The 21,799-nt window shown below is 52.2% G+C and overlaps 2 protein-coding genes across 2 annotated transcripts; both read right to left on the reverse strand.

Moving 5' to 3' along the window:
* Nucleotides 1-824: 824 nt before the first annotated feature.
* On the reverse strand, nt 825-7,310 carry LOC34622045 (heat shock 70 kDa protein). The gene is made up of 2 exons (XM_022735226.2): nt 7,282-7,310; nt 825-2,772 (listed from the first exon to the last, which is right to left on the reverse strand). The coding sequence occupies exon 2, from the start codon at nt 2,769-2,771 to the stop codon at nt 825-827; it is 1,947 nt and encodes a 648-aa protein (XP_022588287.1). The 5' UTR covers nt 2,772; nt 7,282-7,310.
* A 3,266-nt stretch (nt 7,311-10,576) lies between these two features.
* On the reverse strand, nt 10,577-21,636 carry LOC34622044. Its single transcript, XM_026334497.1, has 17 exons — nt 20,063-21,636; nt 19,155-19,984; nt 18,066-18,226; nt 17,192-17,536; nt 16,740-16,913; nt 16,431-16,621; nt 15,890-15,969; nt 15,364-15,713; nt 14,705-14,823; nt 14,303-14,409; nt 13,923-14,077; nt 13,280-13,709; nt 12,954-13,006; nt 12,439-12,570; nt 12,033-12,169; nt 11,729-11,866; nt 10,577-11,489 (listed from the first exon to the last, which is right to left on the reverse strand). The coding sequence occupies exons 1-17, from the start codon at nt 21,634-21,636 to the stop codon at nt 10,577-10,579; spliced, it is 5,889 nt and encodes a 1,962-aa protein (XP_026190282.1).
* Between the last annotated feature and the right edge of the window lie 163 nt (nt 21,637-21,799).

The raw sequence follows: 21,799 nt of genomic DNA on the forward strand, positions 1-21,799 counted from the left end.
CACAGCCTAGCAGTCCAAAACAGTAAGCCCAGTCATACTCAAAATTACGTCGATTGCCCGCGGTAGATATTGGTGTAGGGATAACGGCAGACCGTGTGCAGCTAGATCGCGTGTGGTTACCAGCAAGACGCCCAGGTTTTTCCTGGCCCCTTCGAGTTCATTCAAGGAGTCACTCCGCCACTTGCTGACCCCTGGGGGCCCAATGAAAGAGCTACACTCACGAGGGCCGGAAACAGGATACCATTTTTCCTTACCTGTTGATGTGCTTATCATCCCCTTACAGCTAAGAAGTCTGGATGGGCCGCTGCCTCCTACACATTTCCCGCACGACTCCGCCAACATCCCTCTGCTATACTATGTAACAGTGCGCATGACTACACTAACAAGAAAGCCGACTACAGTCCTTCCTGGTAGAAAATAGCAGTACGATAGGCTGGATTGCATTCTCCAAAAGGCGTACAGTTGGCGTGGACTGTACGGCGGTGAGCTTGAAGTAGCAACCAACAACTGTTCCTTCCTTGATGTTTGACCCACAGAGCCCACCGACCAACGCAGAGGTGCAACCCAACAAGTGATTCTTTTGCCGTCTAAATATGGCACAGACGCCGATTCCGACTCAACTAGCAGGCACACAGACGGCCCAGTGCAAGTAGGCATCGGATCAGAACCACACTGCCGATGCACCGGAGTACCATATGAAGGTTTTGTCGTGCGTACACCCATACATCAAAGCACGACCATCCACGTGATGCAGTGGCATCCGCCAGAACAATCGTGCCCTAAGACGCTCTACCAACCTACACAACAACGCTATAATAAAACGCTTAGTCGACCTCCTCTACAGTTGGTCCACCTGCTCCACCTGCCCCCGACATGTCGGGCATTCCTCCGGGCATTCCCCCAGGCATCCCTCCACTGCCAGCAGCAGCCTGATACATCTTCGTGACGATCGGTGCGCAGACTGCCTCGACCTCCTTTCGCTTCGCTTCGAACTCCTCCTTCTCTGCCAGGTGGTTCTTGTCGAGCCAGTCAAGTGTTTTTTGAATGGCAGAGGTGGCGGCTTCTCTGTCATTGTCTGAGACTTTGTCCTTAATCTTCTCATCCTCCATGGTGCTGCGCATCGAGTAGCAATAGTTCTCCAACGCGTTCTTTGACTCCACACGCTGCTTGTTGGCATCGTCCTCCGCCTTGTACTTCTCAGCTTCTGCCACCATGCGGTCGATTTCACTCTGTGACAGGCGGCCCTTATCGTTCGTAATCGTGATCTGGTTGGATTTCCCAGTGTTCTTTTCGGTGGCAGTGACGTTCATGATGCCATTTGCATCAATATCGAAGGTGACTTCGATTTGAGGGACGCCACGGGGGGCAGGAGGGATTCCATCCAAGTGGAACTTGCCCAAGAGGTTGTTATCCTTGGTCATGGCACGTTCTCCTTCAAAGACTTGAATCAACACTCCTGGCTGGTTGTCTGCGTAGGTGGTGAAGACCTGGGACTTCTTGGTGGGGATGGTGGTGTTGCGCTCGATCAACTTCGTCATGACGCCTCCAGCAGTCTCCAACCCAAGCGAGAGTGGCGCTACGTCTAGCAGCAGAAGATCCTGTACCTGAGAGTTGTTGACACCCTTGAGAATGGCGGCCTGCACTGCAGCACCGTATGCCACGGCCTCATCCGGGTTGATGGAACGGCAGGGCTCCTTGTCATTGAAGAACTCCTGGATAATCTGCTGAATCTTGGGAATACGGGTAGACCCTCCGACCAAGACAACCTCGTGCACACTGCGCTTGTCGATGGCAGCGTCCTTCAACACCTTCTCCACTGGCACAAGAGAACTCCTGAAGTAATCCATGCAGAGCTCCTCGAAACGTGCCCGGGAAAGAGATACGGAATAATCAATGCCTTCAAACAGCGAATCGATCTCGATGGTGGCCTGGGTGCTGCTCGAGAGGGTGCGCTTCGCTCTCTCACATTGAGTGCGCAGGCGTCTTAGAGCACGGCTGTTGCCGCTAAGATCCTTGCTTCGATTCTTCCGCTTGAAATCCTGCATGCAGAAGTCCACGAGTCTGTTGTCGAAGTCCTCTCCACCCAAATGGGTATCACCAGCTGTAGCCTTGACCTCAAAGATGCCGTCCTCGATGGTAAGCAGGGAAACATCAAATGTGCCACCACCCATGTCGAAGATGAGGACATTCATTTCACCCTGTCCCTTCTTGTCCAGACCATAGGCTATGGCTGCAGCCGTAGGCTCGTTAATGATACGAAGAACGTTCAGACCCGCAATAGTGCCGGCGTCCTTTGTGGCCTGGCGCTGAGAATCGTTGAAGTATGCCGGTACTGTAATAACGGCCTCCTTAACTTCTTTGCCAACGAACGACTCGGCAATTTCCTTCATCTTCACCAGCACCATGGCGGAAATTTCCTCCGGATGAAAAGTCTTCGTAGCACCTTGGTAGTTCACTTCAATAAGTGGCTTACCCCCGCTTCCAGCCTTGACCGTGAACGGCCAGTGCTTCATGTCCGACTGCACCGCGGGGTCATCGAACTTCCGTCCAATGAGACGCTTCGCGTCAAAAACGGTGTTTTCGGGGTTCCTCGCCACCTGGTTTTTCGCGGCGTCGCCCACCAGTCGCTCTGTGTCGGTGAATGCGACATAGGAAGGGGTGGTTCTGTTACCCTGGTCGTTCGCTATGATCTCGACGCCTTCGTTCTTCCATACACCCACGCAAGAGTATGTGGTGCCAAGGTCGATGCCAACTGCCGGTGCCTCCGCCATTGTGAAGCGATGTAGAATGAAATACGAAGTAAATGAGCTAAGAAAACAAGTGGGCTATGTGTAGAGACACAAACCCACAAGAACCCGAAAGCAACGCGAGTGGGGAAGCGGGCAAAGAGTGTGCTGGTGACCGTAGGTGCTTGTTGCCGCCGTAAGCGCCACCACACGGGCAATAGAAAAGCACGCAGTGTTCTGCAGACACCTAAACTGTACAATAACAGATGCAGAGAGAGCAAAAGACCACTAGCATTCTGCGGCAACGGCACCAATGCTCTCTGGCCGCCCCCTCCCCGCAGTGCGTAGCATCCCCCGCGGGGAGGCTGCTGCTGGCACATGCCCCTCGTTCCCCCCACTGCAGCACCTACCCTCCCCTTTCGCTTATCGCTATGTACTGGTCTATTTTTTTAAATAAGTGCTTCAAACAGGGGAACAATGCACACAGAAACTCTTAGCACACTATCAAGAAGCAAGCAAACATACGTGTATCCCACCAGCAGCACCACATGGTAGTGCGGGGACGGGCAGACAGAGGGGCGAGGTGCTTTTTGCTTTTAGCATATAGCCAAATAAAGCGAAAGCTGCCAAACTCACACACACCCTAGATGAGTGTGCGTCGTGTGTGGGTGGAGATGCAGTTGCGTTAGTCCCAGTTAATGCCAGCCTTCCCTTCGTCCATTACGCTCCGGGGTCTCCCGGAAGAGACCCGGGCATGGAAACTCGTGCAATCGGCTAACACTTCACCGAGTTTCCAACAAACCTTTTTCACCACTCTTTATAAGCCATGAGGTTCTGGGGTGGAGTAAATGTTCTTGTAGCCTCTCGTTACTGCCAAGTTCACTACAGAACCTGAATAGCTCATTGGCAACAAAGAGTCAGCCCATATGTTTCCATAGCAAGCTATCTTCTACCTCCCCAACCCAACGCGGTCATAAGCTTGAGAGCAAGAGGGGCTGCCCAGGGAGTGGCTCCGGTTGAGCTTGGATACTGCAAAAGACCTAACGAGCCACTAGCCTCCATACTCAAAATATACTTAGTAGGCTGTTGGGTATTCTCTAAAGAACTCACGCCTTCAACTGCATGCTCAGTGCATGTGGCATAAAAGGAAGGTGACAGCTGGGGGGACGCATTGCTGCACTTTCTAGAGGCACTCTGAGCGTTCACAGCAAGTCGCGCATAGCGTCTAGAGCACACACACAATATTGCGTTCTTAGCAGTAGTCTGCAACGACCAAGCAAAAAACCAGTTAAACGCTTTACTCGTGTTTGTCTGCATAAAACTAGTGGTGTATAAATTGTCCTCGAGTACCTTAGCCCGCTACACCTTCCCCTACGTTCTATTTCAACGCACACGCCATCGCATTCCGTACCTGTACGCCCAGACCAACCGAGTTCACGAGCGTGAAAGATTATCGCCTCGCTGACACTCCAAAACAGCCAGCAGTGCGAAAGAATGCTAGCGAGAGGAATAAGTGTGTGCGTCAACCACCAAAGTGATATTGACAGGACGAAAGGCACCCACGCACTAGCTAAAACGAATGAGGGGCAAGACCCAAATGACCAAGGAGGTGCGGTGGCCCGATGTTAGCGCCGAAATGTGGAAGCCTCCTGCTACGGCAGCACGAAAGCCAAGTATAATGTGGAAGGTGAATCAAAATGCATATTAACTCTGGAGTGCGGGGCCCCTGCATCTCCTGAGCAGTCTCCGCATGCGCATGCGCTCATGCAAAACAGTCGAATCCGGCGCCTCAACAGAGGCAGCAGAAAGAATATAGGCAACATACCTGGGAGTGGCTGCACATAGAATGAGTGGTGCGGCCCCGTTAAACAATAATAACCGGCAACTTTTCCAGCAGTGCGCATAGATGAAGGTAGTTTTTTCAGGTAGACCATGCGTTGTAAAGGGGCACTAACGAAGGGATGTGCGAGGACTACCGTGAGTGGGGACTAGATTTGCCAAGCAAACTGAGCAGCAATGTCTCACGCCGCCAACAAAGTCTGTAAATGGTCCTTCACCAGCCACATAGGCTGGCGTTCACCAACACAATTCACTGTAAATTCCCATTTATAGTGCCCTTGGCCCTCAAAAATATTCGAATCCAGCACTTGTATGGCTCCCTGTGGATCCTCCGCTTCCACACAAGCCCTCTATGTGCGGTCGATTCCGTGATAATCCGGAGAGTTTTGAACGTTTGGAACTGATAGGTATCTGTCAAGTCCAGCATCAAAGAAATCAGCAAAAGGTGAGAACGCATTAAGCCGTGAGAAAGCCACGTATGTGCCTAGCTCTCTGGCCGCAAGCTTCCTCTGTGCACCTGGTGCACATTGTAGCTCTTGGATTCAGCAAGTCCAAATCGCCGCGTTCGAAACACACAACCGACACACACTTATCACAAATCAGTATTTGTCTCTCTTGGGTTTTGCGCATGGTTTCGCGTGCACTAGTCAATAGTTCCCGCACCCCTCCGCCAATAAGGATGATTGCTTACCTTATTTCACCTGGTCCAGGCCTGCGTCGAAGAGGGGCTCCTCAGCGTAGACTAATGACGTGAGAGGGCAACGGGTGGATGATTATACTGTTGTGTTATAGCCAAAACAATAAGATGGTTGTGAACGCAGTAGGGCAAAACCCAAAGAAGAGTACGTTTCGTGGGCTCTTTCTATAGCTGTCTAGAATGACTCGCAAGGAGTCATACAATGATCAATGTTTAGGCGGATCATAAAGGCACACCAAATAGCTCTAACGACCTTCTGATCCCTAGCCGCACCGGTGCTCCTGGTAAAGTCGCCTGGCTCCCGTAGATGAGTTGAGAATAATTGAACCAGTTCGTGAGGCGTTTTTTTTTATAGAGGTGAGGCAAGAGGCAAGAGGTACGTGTTATCCTGACCCTTGAACTCTGGCAGTCTGTTAATAACACCCGAAATCATATTAGTTTAAACCTTTCCAGTATCTGGGAAGTTTGCGAAATGGCCAGGCCTAGGAAAATTTCGCGGCTTCAGCAGCCGACAAACTAGGCATAGTAGTGCACACTCCTCTTCCGCCGGACGCATTTCATGGTCACCAGAAGTACCGGTGGTGCTTTCCCTATGTACCCGTGAATTTAGCCATAATTTGGAAGAACAGAAGCTTGTGCTTTGGAAGAAGGTTATGGTTAAGCGAGGTCAGCAAATACAACTGATGGAGTCCCCGTCATGTTCTGAAACACAGAAGGCCATCCTCAGCAAGGCGATGCTTCATCCCTTCGCTATTCAAAGTTTTGGCAAGAGTAGCGGTTGCATAGGTATCAAAAGTATATGACTAATGTAAGCTTAAAGGAAGCCATAAAGTATCACCGATCAATAGCGATTTCGCTGCAGAAGAGCGCGCCACCCGGGCTTCGGGAGAGGGAATTGGTCACCACGCTGGTGTCGCTTCTCATATACTTCACTGTACCGTCATACTGCAGGAGGCGCTCAAGGCAGCATATATGTCTAGGGTTTTCAAATGCTCGAACACTCTTCCCAAGGTCCATCAAATGCTGATGGTTGAGCTGGACAACAAACTAACCCCCATACAGGTGGTGCCGGTATAGTTCACCCCCGGCCACACCACATTGTCCTTTCTCCGCACAGCTAGGTGCTGCTCGGATCCGGTGAAGCGATAAGAATACAAACAGATAATTTGGTTTTCTGTAATAATTCGTAGCTATTGAGGAAGAATGGCTCTCGCCACTACGCCACTAACATCGGTTGTTAGGAAGATATGACGGTCATAACCGCCAAACAATGCAAGTACCCGAGAAGTTTTAGCGACGAAATATGGCCTTGCTGTGGCATTTGCCTCCTGCATTCAGGGAACAGACGGTGTTTTCTGAAATAGGTCAGTCAAAGTATTAGTAATATGAGCAAATCCAGGGAAAATATTTGAATCTTACGTTGCAAGCCCATAGAACTTCTCAACGCCCCTGCGGGTGCGTAAAGGCAAAGGACACACCTCCTTCGCTTCAGTTCTTGCCGCATCTGATTTAGGTCGTGCAGCCAAAACACGGAATCCCACAAGCAATTATCCTGACTGAAGACGAACAGTTTCTTGCCTTCACATATTACTGTTTGTCCTGTAATAGTATAGGGGCACATTATGGGGACGTGGGTAGTACACTTGAACGTTTCGGATGAAGACCGAGACGGTGACCATATAGAGAGCAGTCCAAGTGTTTTTGATCATTTGAAAGATGTGTCTAACTTGCCGTTGCAGCTCAGCTGTGGCATCAACCAGTCCCAAACGCATAAGGTGTACTCGACTTTGCAAGTGCGAGTGTGGAATTCAGTTTTGTGCCTGTAACCAAGCTGCACGAGGATTTGCAAGAAAGCGTCTGTGATGTCAAACGCTGTGTATACGGTTAAACCCTGCCACTTGTAAAGCAGTGTGCCAAAAGTGGTCATCGGGAACACTTGTTTTACGGTGGTCTTGCTCAGAGGTTTAAACTTCAGTCATGTGCCCCACCTTCCCGTTCTTTTTCTCCAACACTACGATTTGCCCCACAGCGCTTGTCGACTCCTGCACTTTTCCTTTTCCCCTGAATGATACGCCTGCCGCCCAATATTCGATTTATGTAGTGGATGGCTTTGATAACGTTGACGCGATTTTAAGCTGACTCGGGGCTTAGCTCAATGCGTTTCGCTGGACGTCCAGCAGGTGGCCCGCCTGCCGGCAGCTCGTGATGTTTATCTCATTCGCGAGCTCCTCTAAGGTATTTGTCCACTCCTGCTGTTCCTGGGCTAAAAGATATGCTGAATTTGTAAAAAGGAATTAGATGAGCCAGTAAGAGGGGATGCGTGTTCAGAACCCTTTTTTTTACACTGCTGAGCTGTTGGAAGGAGTGACTGCGTCATCTTGTAGGGGTAACCAGTCTACCCCGCTTACTCTAGAGAAAACCAGCGTTGCTGACGATACCAGGATTGATTGTAGTGCGTCGCGGCACTCTGGGCTTCTCAGAGTGAAGCCAGGACTACGTGCTCACCCTCCTATGGGTCATCCATGGCTTACCTTGTAGTGCGTCATGGTGCACTGGTAAAACCTAGAAGCCATGAATCATGCTGACAGGACACATTGCCGATTTGAAATGCTATTCAAATAGCGTAGCCTCGCCAATTCTTGCGTTCTGCGGCCCTTCGGCAAACATGAGTATTAGCGCCTGGGATAGTGAGTGAACATGCAGAATGTGTCTACGCACCGTCTCCTTGGATAACAGATCAACTTCTTATCCAGTGTGATGTCACGCCAACACTTCTTGATGAATACTAAGCAGGTCCATTCTCACAGGATTGCCAGGTGGTGGGCTCCTAATTACGGTTTTATCCTCAGTAGCTTTCTTCACTGCGTTGCAGCCTGCGTTGGGTGTTTTTCCTTTCCCAGATGCGTCTCCTTTGCTCGCCAGGCAGCCTGCTCCCGCTTGGTCCAGCTTGGTTGCTCATGTTCTTCAAAGCGTTTGCGCTTGTTTTGCTGTGTCAACTTACATCACCTTTGTCTCTCACAGAAGAAGCAGAAGCGCTGCTGGAGGGCTGCCTGGGCCGCTTGGGAGCGCAGGTTTCCTGAGGCATCCTTTTCCAGCTAAGAGTAGACTGTGGGTTAGGACCACTTAGAATAGTACTGCCATCCATAGATTGCAAACCCCGATTGGCTTTTTCTTTAGCCAAAGGCACAGCATTTGCTCTCATTCGCTCTTTAAAGCCTCAAGGATCTCATCGTTGGCAGAAGCCCCACCGGGCGGTTATTTTGTCGCAGCTCACCTTGCGACCATCTGATGTAACACTTCGGATGCACATAAGACAAGGCACTTATGAAGCAGCCTTTTGTTTTCTTTGTGTCCTTTTCTAGCCTCGGCTTCATATTTCTCCATATACTAGTAGATTTTCGTGCTTCAGCTTTCTTATTCCCTCAAAGCTTGCTGTTGCGCCTCTTTCTGCATAAGCTGATGAGTCAGGCATTGTGTAATTATTTCTACTGCAGTAAGCCCCACAGGCACAAGACCTTCTCTACATGAATAAAGCCATCGTCGAAGTGCTTCTCCTTCCATGTATAGCTCCTCTCGCCTGAGGCAAATCTCCAGGGCTCTCCACTCAGCCGCCAGACTATGCATTAGGGCTGCTTGCCTGGCTGCAAATGCGCGGCTTTGTCTCTAGCGGTAGTCTTTTTTTGTAAGTGGATATGTGTGGAGTCATAGATGCATCAGTCAAAGAAGCAGCCTCCACAGCTACCGTAGTCGCATGGGCACTGAGAGGCAGGGGCACATAGTAGCACTAACTACACCATTTTCCCGGCTAAATGCAGCTTGTCATAAAAGTCTTTTGCATGCTTGCATTCATCACGCCTCTATGACGTACAATGAGCCTATTTGTCCCTATATTGCAAGATGACTGTTGTGTATCCCTGTACAAACGAAATTTGGGTCAGTCCAATGTTTTCGCTTTCATCGACGGAGCTTTCTGTCCCAACGTCACGCGTAGAAGCGAGAACGGATAGGGTGTGACGAGGTAACTGACGGGCAGTCTTAGGCAGAGAAGGGACAGAGGAAGGGACGGAAAATCCAGCTGAAGGCGAACTGTTGACACGCATTCCAATAGAACGTACTTTCCCTTGGCACTCTTCTTAGCTGCAAAGCTTCTTCTCTACCTGAGCTCAGTGTAATGCCGTCATGCATAGGACTTCGGGTCGAAGGGGAAATCGAAACGAGTGAAGGAACACGTGAGAGCACGCAATTCCTACAGCAGCTTGTTTGGGGTTGTCCGTTCGGTTGTCAGAGTGCTCATAGACCCTTCCGAGTGCAGGATACAGGGCTATCTTAAGACATACAGAGCTGTGTTGAGGGTAGTCGATGAGAAATATCATGACGGTGTGAAGGTGGGGGCTCGACAAGGAAGCCCAGTCCTGCTAACACCGCTCTCCTGCTGAAGGCGTCTATATTTCGTACCATCCGCAGCTCGGAACTAGTTCGTTAACTGCTGGTCTGCTGCCCTCGATGATAATTTAGAGCCCTATGCAATCCTAGGTTTCTCTGCGGGGCTTTCTGGGAATCGCTTCAAAAAACTGGCTAGTTGGTGGGATAGCCGCTCTGCAAAAGTCGCAGCTCTCGAGATGTTTCTGTGTTTCGTCTTCCTGATTCCATTTGTTGGGAAGAACCCCAGGCAAGCTGCCATCGCCAGAGTATTCGTGCCTCCTTCACTCGGTCTAAAACGTCAGTCGAGGTTCCCGTGCCAGGCCCTATGGCAGCAACCTCAAGGCGCTTATCCCATTTGTCCCTTTTAGGTTTGTTAAGAGCTTAGTGTTTGTCCGCTGCAACGCCACACTTCACCTTACTAAAGGAATGGACTCATAGGAAGGCTTAACGGCACCCGTGGTAAAGCCGTGGGCTCGGCGTACAGAACAAAGTGCGACCTTTTACTTCGTAGCAGCGTCAAGGAAGACGTTTGCAGTGCAGCAGTGGTTGAGAGGAAGCTACAAAGGTACCTCATGGAATCCAAAAATTTTACTACCTGCTGCGTGTGAGCTCCTTATCAGATCTTTTCAGTCCCCCTAAACCCATTTAAGCGAACTTCAGTGGCAGGGGCGTCCAAGCATGCTTTGACACAGACGTCGGCCTTGCACACTCATCGCCTGCCCCTCAGCATGTACTCTCAAGATAGAACATACCTCTTTCTTAGCCAGTTTTCCCCTTGCCCGACCTTTAGGAGCTCTGTGTCCACCCGAAAAAAGCGTGTGCGAACGTACGCAGGCAACGGCCAAACTGGCATTTGTGTGCAGCCTCGTTTTGTTGAAAAACGTCTACTACTCTACAACAAAAGGTCCTCGAAGACATGTTGCTGGGCTCCCCCCCGCGCCGTAGGCTGTTGCCCCTCTGAGGCGTCAGTCACGATCTGCCTCTCTTCCAAGCGAGGGGCTGCCGAGAGAGGCTGTGATAGATCCAGTAGGGACCACTCCGAAGCAGACCCCCCTGTTTGTTGATTCTCCACGCGGATGTTGCTTAGCAAAGCGTCTAGGGCATCCATTGCATTCGCACTCCCGTCCTTCACGCTTGTGGCTGTTTCCGGTAGCTGCCTGATGTTTCCGCTATCTGCTGCAGCAGCAGCTACCAAACGTGAAGCTATCGCATCGAGGCTGCCTTCAGTTGACATCTGTGTGCCACCATCCCGAGGGGAAGCAGGGAGACTGAGAAGATTTGATTCTTTGGCCTCGTTGGAGGGCGTTTGCACGAGGGGGCCTGCTGATCGTTCGGGAAGCAGAAGAGGCACTCCTCCAGCCAACATATCGACATCCGTCAGTGTAGGGAAGGGAGAAAAGCTGTGACTTTCGGGTTGTGCTGCCCTAGAGGTCCAGTCTCGGCTGGACGTGCAGTCGATAGAAGAAGTACCACTTGCGCTCTCAGCTCCCAGAGACGCCTTGGGAAAATTCGAGGGGGGCCGTAGAGTGTCTCTCAGGTCAAGCGAATCCTGGAAAAAAGATGAACTTCTGAGCGACTCTCCCTGCCACAGGCGGCTGCGCACGCAGCCTTTCCTTGACAGTCTTCTGGAGGGCACAGACACCTCGAATACTCCAGAAACAGGCTTGTGATCCGAAGAAAAGTAGCACTGGTGATGCGTGTAGGAAAGGCACTGCACTGGGGAACCCGCAGAGTGGGTGTTGCCGCGGTTTCCTCGACTGTCGGCAGGGGGCACGAGACGGCCGCCATACAGAATGCGATCGCACCTGCATATTCGAAAACCACGCAAAAAGATTGCCGTGAAGTCAATCCTTGTAGAAAGGTCAATACGCAGAGATCGTCCTTGTCTATGGAAGAGCGACGACGCCTGCTCAGAGAGAGAGAGCGAGACAGACAGACAGACAGACAGACAGACAGAGAGAGACAGAGAGAGGGAAAGCGAAAAAAGGCATAGCTGAAACAGTCTGTATGCAGTTTGCATTTTGTGTTTTTATGGGCGGCGTACCAGGCTGGTGTCCTCTTGAGGTCATAAAGCTGAGAGTTTCTTTTGTACTTGTACGTCGGCCTGAAGGTGATTGGCGGTTCTATGAGGGAGTTAAAAGGGGGAACATGGTGTTTTTTGCAGATGTACAGTTGATCGCACCTGCAAAGAAATGTAACAGCAGAAATATGAAGCCGGTTTTGTGTTTCAAGAAGAAGCGGGAGCTCCCGGAAAATGAGAAGAGTGGCTCGCGAGACTGCAGTAGAGAGGAACGGCGCATTCTCTGTGCAGCAAAGAGAGAGAGGAACAGAGCAAAGAGTCGTCGTACGAAAGAAGAGGCTTGAAGTTGGAGTTGTTCAGTTCCTCGACAACTTGCTGGTGAGACATGTGCAGGCGAAAATTGAAATCTCCCGCAATGAAAGCAAAGTCGTGGTGCAGAGCCATTGGGTAGTTTGAAGAGCCGGTCTGCAACGCAGCCAGAAAGGGGAGTGAGTGTGCGAAGGACTTGACGCGAGGATAACAGCCTCATTAAAGCGAACGGTGAGTTGAGTGCCACCCATAGTGCCTCCTTCGTTGTTGTCGCGGATTTTCCATGGATCATTCATTCAGCCCATTCAAGCCATGAACGCGGAGCAAGCAACTCAGAGAAAGGAGGCCGCTAGACGGCTGTCCTCCTGGGAAAAAATGCCCAGACGAAAAAGAGATACGCGTGGAGCTGATGAGGCCTCTCTTACCTGGAAGGCTTGCTGCAGCACGAGTTGCATTTGCTGCACTCTCTCGTGGCTGCTGGTCTGCCCTGAGGCGAGATGAACATTTAAAAAGGAGAACGAAACTCCGCCTAACGAGAGTCGAACCCCCACCGCGCCCTGCAGACATCGAAAAATAAATGCAGGAAATGACAGAATATGATGAGCAACACTCCGCGAGCGCACAGAAGCTGCTTGCTGCATGCGCACAGGGAATGGATGCTGGCAACATTGACGGGCGCAGCGGTCTACTGCGCGTTCTGCTTGAACAAGAAATGTGGCATGATAAAAAAACACAGAAAGCAAGTGAGTGAGGCAGCACTCATTCGGCAGCTCGACTGCATTGCCTATGGAACGTTAGATTCGCGATAAAAGCAGAGGGAAAGGGATGCTTTCTTTTAAAAATACAATGCGCGTTAAAAACGCGCTTCTCGCTTTCTCCCCCCCTCCCCTTTGCAGGTTCGCCTCCTGAACAGCTTCTTGAGCATTCTAGCTGGACGCACTTTGTTGCCGGCGTTTCCCTTCATTCCGACTTTCACAGTTGTTGCGTCGACATCTGAGACCAGCAAAGACGGAGAGTAGACGCTGCAGTAGTAGGCACTTTGAGGGGAAACGAAGAAAAGTGTAAGAAGTGAGGGGCCCCACCCGCAGTGAAATCCGAAAAGAGAAGCCACAAGACGCGTGTTAAAAAGGCCACTCTATGAGTCCGTATGAGTGCAAAACAAAGACCGCATTAGCTTCATTAGCTCCTTAGTGGCCATCATAAGGAGCAGTGTGGAATGTCACAGAAGAAAGATATACATATATATATCGGGAGGGAGTATCCTACTGTTTATAAGCCGCCGCAGATCCGAGCGAATAAAAAGCGATATCCAGAGGCCAACCATTGATACACTGCGAACCTTCACGTAGGACGTGGACTGTTTGCTTCCCCCGCGGCTACTGCTGCTGCTGCTGCTGTTACTGCTGCTGTTGCTGTTGCTTCTGTCATAAGCACGCTCCCGCTGCACTTGGTCCTCGCACGAGATGTTCGAACGTTCGTAGTCGCGTCCCCACGCCGAGACGTCTGTGCTGCCGCTGCTGCTTTTCCTCAGGAGTTTCTGCAGGCTGTCGAGAGTCTTTCTCCGACTGTCGAGGTAGGGAGGCGGGGGGCTTGTCCATGCGAGAGCTTGAAGCCCAGCGGATGTCTTTACGTCCAAACGAGATTCTTTGTCTCGATCCTTCAAACTCATCAGCACGCGAAGCCCCGTCAGTTCGACCTGCGAAGAAGAAGGGGACGCGGCATGCACAGACGCAAAAAGGGGGGGGGCTTATTGTGTTCCACCCAAAAAGAGACAGTCTGAGCAAGTGAGCCTCGCTAAATGACAAAAGCTAGAAAGGGATGAGCTGCTGTAGTAGCAGTAGTCGTAATAGACACTGCTTGTATGTCGGCTGCAGGTGACTCTCTCTCAGTGCGGAGAATGCATGCGCACCAGTTCTTGTACGCAGAAGACGAACAGGTCCGCTTGCTCGTTGATGGGAGTCAGCCAATCCTCTAAATTATCCCACTCGTGAATGTCTCTTCCCGCAACATTCCACGTGCCGATCCAGATCCGCAAAGGGACGGGAGAACCCTCGTCAGCAGTATCTCCGAGCCGAAATAGGCTGCTGCTGCCGCTGCCGCTGCTCGCAGCAGCAGCGGCAGCCTCCGCTTGTGAGGTTGCTGCGAGCCCTTCAACTGAATCGGAGGCTGCTGGCTGCAAAGGGGCATGCCTGAGCCGGCTTGAGGGAGCCTCACGGGGAACGGTCGGGGATAGAAGCTCTCCAGAGATGTGATGCTGCGTCGAGACAGGCAGTCCTTGTCTCTCGGAACCCTCGTCCCCCTGTGGGTAGAAAGCCTCTCCTGAGAGTCTGTGCTGCCCGACTAGCAGATCAACGCACTCCTGCCTGAATGAGTCCTCAAATGTATTGTGGTAGAACCTGCAGACAGCAGACACCCCACACGCCTGCTAGTGTTCTGACGCTGCTCTCAAGGCCCTCGACGCTTCCCTCTGCAAGCCTCAGAAAATTTTTAAAAAAATAAAAAAAACACCGCAAGTTTTAAATGCGCAGTCTCCGCCTCGAGAGCCCCTGCTGGAAGGAAGACTCCACAGCAGCCAGAGCGAACGGAAGGACGACACATGGACGGAAGAGGAAAAGATCAGGAGGAGGGCAAGTCACACACTGAAAAACAAGATGAAGAGGAGGAACGCAATACTCATGCGCAACAACTGACCTGCCAATAGATTTGATGGCATGGTCAATGTTAGAGGATAGAGAGCTTTTCCCTCCCTGCTTTATCTGAGAGGAAAATACTGATCCCGTGCCCGTGTACTGCAGGCTAATGCTGTCCCCCTGAAAAGACAAGCTCCACAGCAGGAAAAACAGATTGAGTGCAGACAAGCTCCGCGGCAGGAAAAGCAGATTTAGTGCAGACAAGGGCTGCAGCAGAAAAAGCAGATTTAGTGCAGACAAGGGCTGACGCAGGAACAGCAGATTTAGTGCAGATAAGCTTTGAAGCAGAAAAAGCAGATTTAGTGCAGACAAGCTTTGAAGCAAAAAAAGCAGATTTAGTGCAGACAAGCTTTGAAGCAGAAAAAGCATATTTAGTGCGTCAGGTATTTAATGCGCAACTGCTCCTCGGGTGTCCGTACAGGGCATTGGCGCACGCAAAGGTGCCTTATACGGCCAGAAATCAGACAGGAAACGTCACAAGTGTTTTTTCCTTTATGAATTTCTTGCGGATCACGTGCCTTTACCTCAGATCCCACCAAGCGACCAGCAGCAATCCTAGCTGCTGCTGCTGGAGAAAGAAAGACAGAGACGTATGTAGGAGCGCTAGCGGCTGCGCGGGAGCGACGCAGCGCAGCCATAGTAAGGGAGACACATACTGACCTGATCTGCCCACATCTTTTTGATGAGATCCCTCAAAACACAAGTCTCATCTTGTGGAGCGTCGCTGCAGGGTGTTGCAGGGATGTTCGTGCTGGATTTTTGCGTGTATACGGGGTGGCCAGCGTCTTCAGCCCGCGAAAAGCTGTTGCTCAGCGCTGCTCTGATTGCCGCGCTGCTTCCGCCGTTAAGGCTGCTGCTGCTGCTCCGCTGCAGCAGCACCTGTTGTTGCTGATCTGGACGTCCAGTGTCTCCTAAAACAAGGGTGACGAGCGAGTTCGAAGGAGCAGCTTCCTCCGTGCCCCCAAGCCACGGGCCGCTCCCCAAGGGAGCCGATGAGACAGTCAGTAAATCTGAGGAAAAATCACGTAATTCACACAGAGGACTGAGCTGAAAGGGGACTCGCAGAGCCGTTTTGCCTTCTTTGTTGAATACCTAGGAGTGCTGAGCACTCTCAAGTATTCGCAGCCGCTGTACTCAGAGGGGGAGCAGGGAGTGACAGATATGGGATGCGATGAGCCTTGCGCACTGCGAGACGTGACGGGTAGCAGGAAGGCCTCATATCGACTCTCCCGCAACAGCTGTGTAAGCCAGAACCAGCAGTAGAACCTGGTGCACACATCCACATGGCGAACAAATATGCGGACAGCAGAAATTGAAAGAAAAAGCGCAAAGGCGTCCTTCGGCGATGCTTCTTTGCATCAAAAACGAAGCACGTGACACGTTTGCCATGCCACCAAAAGGCTGCGAAGAGGAGCCGCGAAAGGCTGCGAAGAGGAGCCGAGCAGGCAGGAACAGAGCAAGGTAGAGAGCAGTGTGCCCCTATGAATAGATCGAGACAAGCCAAGCGCGAAACGAAGCTCACACAGAAAAAGATGCACAGGGCAGGCGAGAGGCGCCGCCAAACGAATGCATGCAGCAAGCAAGGGGAGGCCTGCTTCCCCCCCCTTCTCTTGAATGCGATACTGCTCCGATAGAGAGGGGCAGTATCGCATGCGTACTGAGGCACCAACACCCTTAGATGCCACCGGAGAAACACACACTTGCGGTTGTCTCGCTCCCCTCCTCACCATTGAAACACGTTCGTTCTGTCTAGACAATCCAGACAGTTCGTACGGAAGACGCCCTCCTGCTTCCTTCCTGCTGCAGCACCTCCCGCTTCCTCGCAAGGGCTGCAGAAGAAGCCGATAGCTGCAGCAGAGGCTAGCAGCTCGCGCTGTACGAAGTCGCCGAGAGCAGCCTCATACGCCTTGGATTTGGTCTGCAGCGGCCGTCAAGGCAGTCGCAGCACTAAGAGTCCCTTCTGCTACCAAAGACAGGCAGCCAGCCAGACAGGAGAAGGGTTTAACAACGCTAAGAGGCCAACGTTGACAAGGTACCTGTGAATGGAAGTCGTATCGTATATGGAGAGGCGGTATAGCGGAGAGGTGGTCGTGATCGTACAGCTGCAGCTGCTCCTCGAGACTGCTGGTAAGGCGTCTCTCGTTCTCTCGCGTCGTACTCAGCAGATTGATAAACACCAGATGAGGGCCGTAGCGGCGGTGCAGCATGTGCTGGTGGATAAAAGGCAGCATAGAGCAACAATAACAACTAATTATTTGAAGTCCCATGTAAGTCTGCGTGAGTGTGTGTATATGTGTATATACGTGTGTATGTATATATATATATATATATATATATGTATACATATGTATATGTCTGTCTTATCTCTCTCTCTGTCTATCTCTATCGCTCTCTTCTATCTCTCGGTATGTGTCGCGCATGACGCCGAGCAGCAGAACGTTTTGTGCATCCTAGAGGACAGCAGCGGCAAATTCGTGCGACTTCTCACAAGATGTCTCTCGAATGCGTTTGCGGTAAGGAGAGCGTTGCGAGTGACTGCAGTCTGCGCTGTAAGGCCACTTTGACACCAGAAGAGAGGCACCGAGCCTCGCACTTGCAGCATTGAAGCCCAGTGGCCATAGCAGCAGCCCTTTCTGCACAGCAAGGGAACCCCTGCGTCTGATGCCTCCGGTGTCTCTACACTCGAGGCTGTCGACGAGCAGGAGTGCGCAGAGACTCGCGGCCTGGTGAAACGGCTGGTTCGAGGCATCCCAGTGCGACTTCTGCTGCTGCTGGAGAGACTCTCAAGCTGCAGGAGGCGAACGCGCTGCTCGCTTTCTGCAAAATTTGCAACCTGCAAAAGCAGACACACATTGAACACACAGCACAAAAAGCGGGGTGCGGAGAAAGAGATATACCGACGGCAAAAAAAGGGGGGCCCTTAGAAGCGAGGGAAACCTTTCAAAGGCAGAGAAGAGGCTCTCTATATTTCGAAGAGCTTCGAAAGGGTGCACTGTGCCCCATTTCCTAAGAAAGTGGGTGTGCCACTAGATTTCCCAGAAATGTGGTTTTACAGCGCAATCGTAGTGTGCATATATTATATATGCGTGCGCAGAATCTACGTTGGGAAGCTTGCTTTGTCCCTGTAGAGAGAGAGGGAGAGAAAGAGCACGAGAGGGAGAGAGAGAGAGGGAGAGAAAGAGTAAGAGAGGGAGAAAGAGAGGGAGAGAAAGAAAAAGAAAGAGGGAGAGAAAGCGCCTTCATATCGCTGCGTCTATCCTGCTGTCGGTGCCGATTCTTTTTTTTTTCTCTCTCTCTTTCTGCCCGCTCCTTTGGGCTTCCCTACAATGCTTTGAGCCTTCAGCTCCCTCCCGCTTGCTTACGTCTCCTTCATCATCGATGCCCCTCGCATTATACCGAGTGCCTCCCCGCCTGCAGCTTCTGCGGCAGATGAGGAGCAGCTCAACGGCTAACACCCGTGCAGCACCTCCTGAGGTGGGGGCCCTTGACCCCAGACGCTCTACGCGTGCATAGCCTACATACCCTACAAAAAAGAGAAAAAGCAGCATGCAGACAGAAGCAAGGGTGGTCGGCGAAGCCGATGTTTACAACGGAGAAAGCAGGGAGGGGGACGGGGGGAAGGGGGGTTCCCGCAAGGACGGACGACGCCTAGGAAAGCGCTGAGAGTGCGTTGCCTCGATAAGCACACAACGGCCCAAGGGCATATTATATAGATGAGACACAGGCAAGGAGAAACAGAGAGAAAGAAAGAAGCAGCAGCAGTCCCCCTGGATTCGGTTCCGCGGCATACGCAACGCAACGCAGAGACGGACAGAAAAAGCAACAAAAACATAAGCGTACAGGCAGCAATCAACATGAAAAAAGCAGCAAGTGGCGAGAAGGGAGAGAGGGGGGGGAAAAACCGAGAGTGCACACAGCGAGAGGCGGCGAAAAGAGCGGGGGACGAAACGAGCAGTTCGGCAGGAAGGAAGGCGGAAAAAGATGACGCAAGCGCAAGGCAGCTAATTGAAAGCAAGTCCATGGGCAGTGTATGGGTGTAAAGGAGAATGTAATGGAGAATGTAAAGAATAATGTAAAGGATAATATAAAGGAGAATGTAATGGAGAACGTAAAGCAGAATGTAATGGAGAATGTAATGGAGAATGTAAAGGAGAATTTGTAATGGAGAATTTGTGATGGAGAAAGTAATGGATAATGTAATGGACAGTATAATGGACAGTATAATGGAGAGTGTAATGGAGAGTGCAAAGGAGAATGTAGTGGAGAATGCAACGCGGCGAGCTACACAGAAAAGGGCGAAAGGGAACGGGGGTCCCCGTAGGGCGTGCTGCTGCTCTATTGAAGTGTCAGTCTATCGATATAGGTACAGTGGCAGTGGAAGTAGCATCGGCAAGAGGGGAGGCAAGAGACAGAATGCGTAAGGAGAAGGGATGAGAAGACATTTCTGGTACCTTGGATAAGAGGGACAGTCCACCTGGGATCAATGCCAGAAAGTTTCCAGTCGGATAGCAGAGCAGCATTCCACGAGAATCGCTCATCTGCGACTTGAGTGAACGAGAAGCCGTTCCAGCAGGAGTCTTTGAGCAGAGCTGCATCTCTTTCCTCGCAAGAATCGAATTGCCAGCTACAGTCTGGAAATCCAGGCAGCGTCTGCCGACACTTGGGGAGTCTCAGCTCCGCCTGCCGCTGTAGCGACCGTGTCAATTCGATGTCGGTAGAGAAGTAAAAGCCGGCGGACAAGAGTTTTTCAATTGCACTTGCGTAACGGTTCCCATCAGACTCGCTGCAACACGTAGCTTCTGGCTCTGATTTCTGCCCATGGTTGTGGGAGTGCCTCTGCCGTCTCTCCCGAATATCACCGCTGCCTCTTGGAGGGACCGATGCGCCCACCTCGCTGCCTTCTGTGGCTGCTTCCGCTGCTGCCTCCCCACCTTCGGATATGCGAATTCTGATCGCAGAAGTCTTGGAGCCAGCAGTAGATCTCCCCAAGCTCCTGTCGTCCCCTCCGCCTCCTCCACAGAGATCTTCGAGGGAGCCACCGTCGCTGCTCTGGGTGCGTGGAGGAGCTTCCCACACCTCGTCGTCGCTAACTCTGTTCCTGTTGTTGCCAGCGTCTTCCTCCGGTAAGAGCAAGCCAAGCGACTGGGGCCCCAGCAGCATCTGCGTTTGCTGCTGTACCCAAGAGGCTACGCCTCCCCGCCCGTTGTCTCCCCAGCTCCCGCTGGAAGCCAGAGAATCAGAGGCCGCTGAAATAAGTCCACCCCACGTCTTAGCGATAGCGCTGCCAAGAGACACCTCGATATCCTGTGCATCATCGCTCCGTGGCTGCTGTGGCTGTGGCTGCTGCGGCTGTGGCTGCTGCTGAGAAAAAGACACCCCTTGGTCAACCCCTCCCACATCAAGCCCCAAAAGATCCTTATCGTCATCAAGGAAGTCCAGGGAGGCTCCTGTGGAGAGTCCTAGCTCCTGCAGCGGCGCCTCCAAACGATTCCCTAAGGACGTCCCCTCTCCACCGTGCTGCTGCTGCTGCTGCTGCTGCTGCTGCTGCTGCTGCTGCTGGCCTCCGTCGCCGGACATCCGAGGGGCTTCTGGCGCCTTCAAGCAGTAGGGAAGACACGTAACTCTGGTAGCGAGCTTGATGAGCTTCCTCACAAGCTGAGGAGCCTTCTGTTGCTGCTGCTGCTGTTGCCGCTTGGATCGCTGTAGCTCTAGCCAGCGCTGGGGAGGATTCGCAGGCATCGTCTCCTCCTCCTGCACCACTGCCACTGGCTCTGCCTCAAGAACTACTACCAAATAGCGGCGAGAGGTTATCTTCAGAGTTCCCAATAGGGCGTGGCAGTCCAACTGCACGTGGAATCCTCCGAAGGAGGCAGGCGCGTCTGGAGCAACTCTGGAAGGCGCTGCTGCAGCAGCAGCACAAGCAGCCGAAGCGACTGCTGGGGCATCGGTAACGCCTGGGGAAGTCGCGTGGCGAGGGGACCCTTCCGATCCTTGTTTAGCTGCTACAGCCGCAGCCGCAGCGCCTACAGAGGGCTGCGCTGAGAAGTGAGCCAGCAGAAAGCCTTGCAGCGGGAGCAGCTGCTGCTGCAGCTCCCCCGTTTCCCTGCGAATGAAAAGACAGGGAATAAAGGAGGGGGGAGGACAGCGAGAAGAAGGAGGCCATAGAGAAGGGCTAGGAATCACCAAAAAGACCCGCTGATATATACAGAGACGCCAAAATTTTGCATGCGGTGCGGAGGCTCCAGGAGGATGGAGCACCCAATTCGTCTGGACGGAAACTGGAGGGCACAGGGAGATGCCGGTGGCCCTCTGCGCCTTGCTGGTACTTTTGCTGTTGCTGCTGGTACTGTTGCTGTTGCTGCTGGTACTTTTGCTGTTGCTGCTGGTACTTTTGCTGTTGCTGCTGGTACTTTTGCTGTTGCTGCTGGTACTGTTGCTGTTGCTGCTGGTACTGTTGCTGTTAGTGGGTACCTCGTGCGTATGGGAAGGGAGGGGCCTCTGATCACGGGTAGAATGCAAGGAGGGAAGGTTCCTTTTGGTATCTAGGCCCCCAAGAGTCTCCTGCGTTCGGCTGCCTTGGGTTGCCAGGGACGGATGTAAGGGATGCAGCTCCACTTTGCATGCAGTAAGTGGGGTGACCACAGTGCCCCCCTGGAAAGCCCCCAAGGCCAAGCGCTCCAAACTCCCCCTGCAATCTGGTTGATTGGAATATTCGACGGATGGCGCACGGGCGGCTGAGGGGGGCTGCAGTACCAAGCTTGCAGAGGACTGCATCTCCGCCTTTGGCTCGTTCGTCGCAGTAGCGACGGAAGAAAAGGTCCGTGGAGGGCCCCTCCATACATCTTCTGGAAAGGGAGACGACTCAGGGGTAGCAGTTGCAGCAATCCCCTCCTTTGCTGCAGGGTCACCTGCGGCATCCCTTGAAGGATGCATTGCGCTCGCGGACTATCAGCCCATCTCAATTAGCCGCCGCTATCAAATAGCATACGAAAAATGCTCACCCCCAACCTGCTGAAGTGAGGGAGAGCTTATGGGACCGGCACAGGTGGACCGGGTCGAGCTGTCCATACACCCCAGCTAGTCCGCGAGATAGGGG

The sequence above is a fragment of the Cyclospora cayetanensis genome, unplaced genomic scaffold (assembly GCF_002999335.1).
Source record: "Cyclospora cayetanensis isolate NF1_C8 unplaced genomic scaffold, CcayRef3 CcayRef3_contig_11, whole genome shotgun sequence".
Taxonomy (NCBI): Eukaryota; Apicomplexa; class Conoidasida; order Eucoccidiorida; family Eimeriidae; genus Cyclospora; species Cyclospora cayetanensis.

Coding starts and splice junctions, on each gene's coding strand:
- LOC34622045 (XM_022735226.2), bottom strand. CDS start 2,771: ATGGCGGAGGCACCGGCAGTTGGCATCGACCTTGGCACCACATACTCT.
- LOC34622044 (XM_026334497.1), bottom strand. CDS start 21,636: ATGCATCCTTCAAGGGATGCCGCAGGTGACCCTGCAGCAAAGGAGGGG. Junction 15,970..16,430: donor AGAACGAACGTGTTTCAATG/GTGAGGAGGGGA, acceptor TGTGTGCACCAG/GTTCTACTGCTGGTTCTGGC. Junction 11,867..12,032: donor AACTTCAAGCCTCTTCTTTC/GTACGACGACTC, acceptor ATTTCTTTGCAG/GTGCGATCAACTGTACATCT.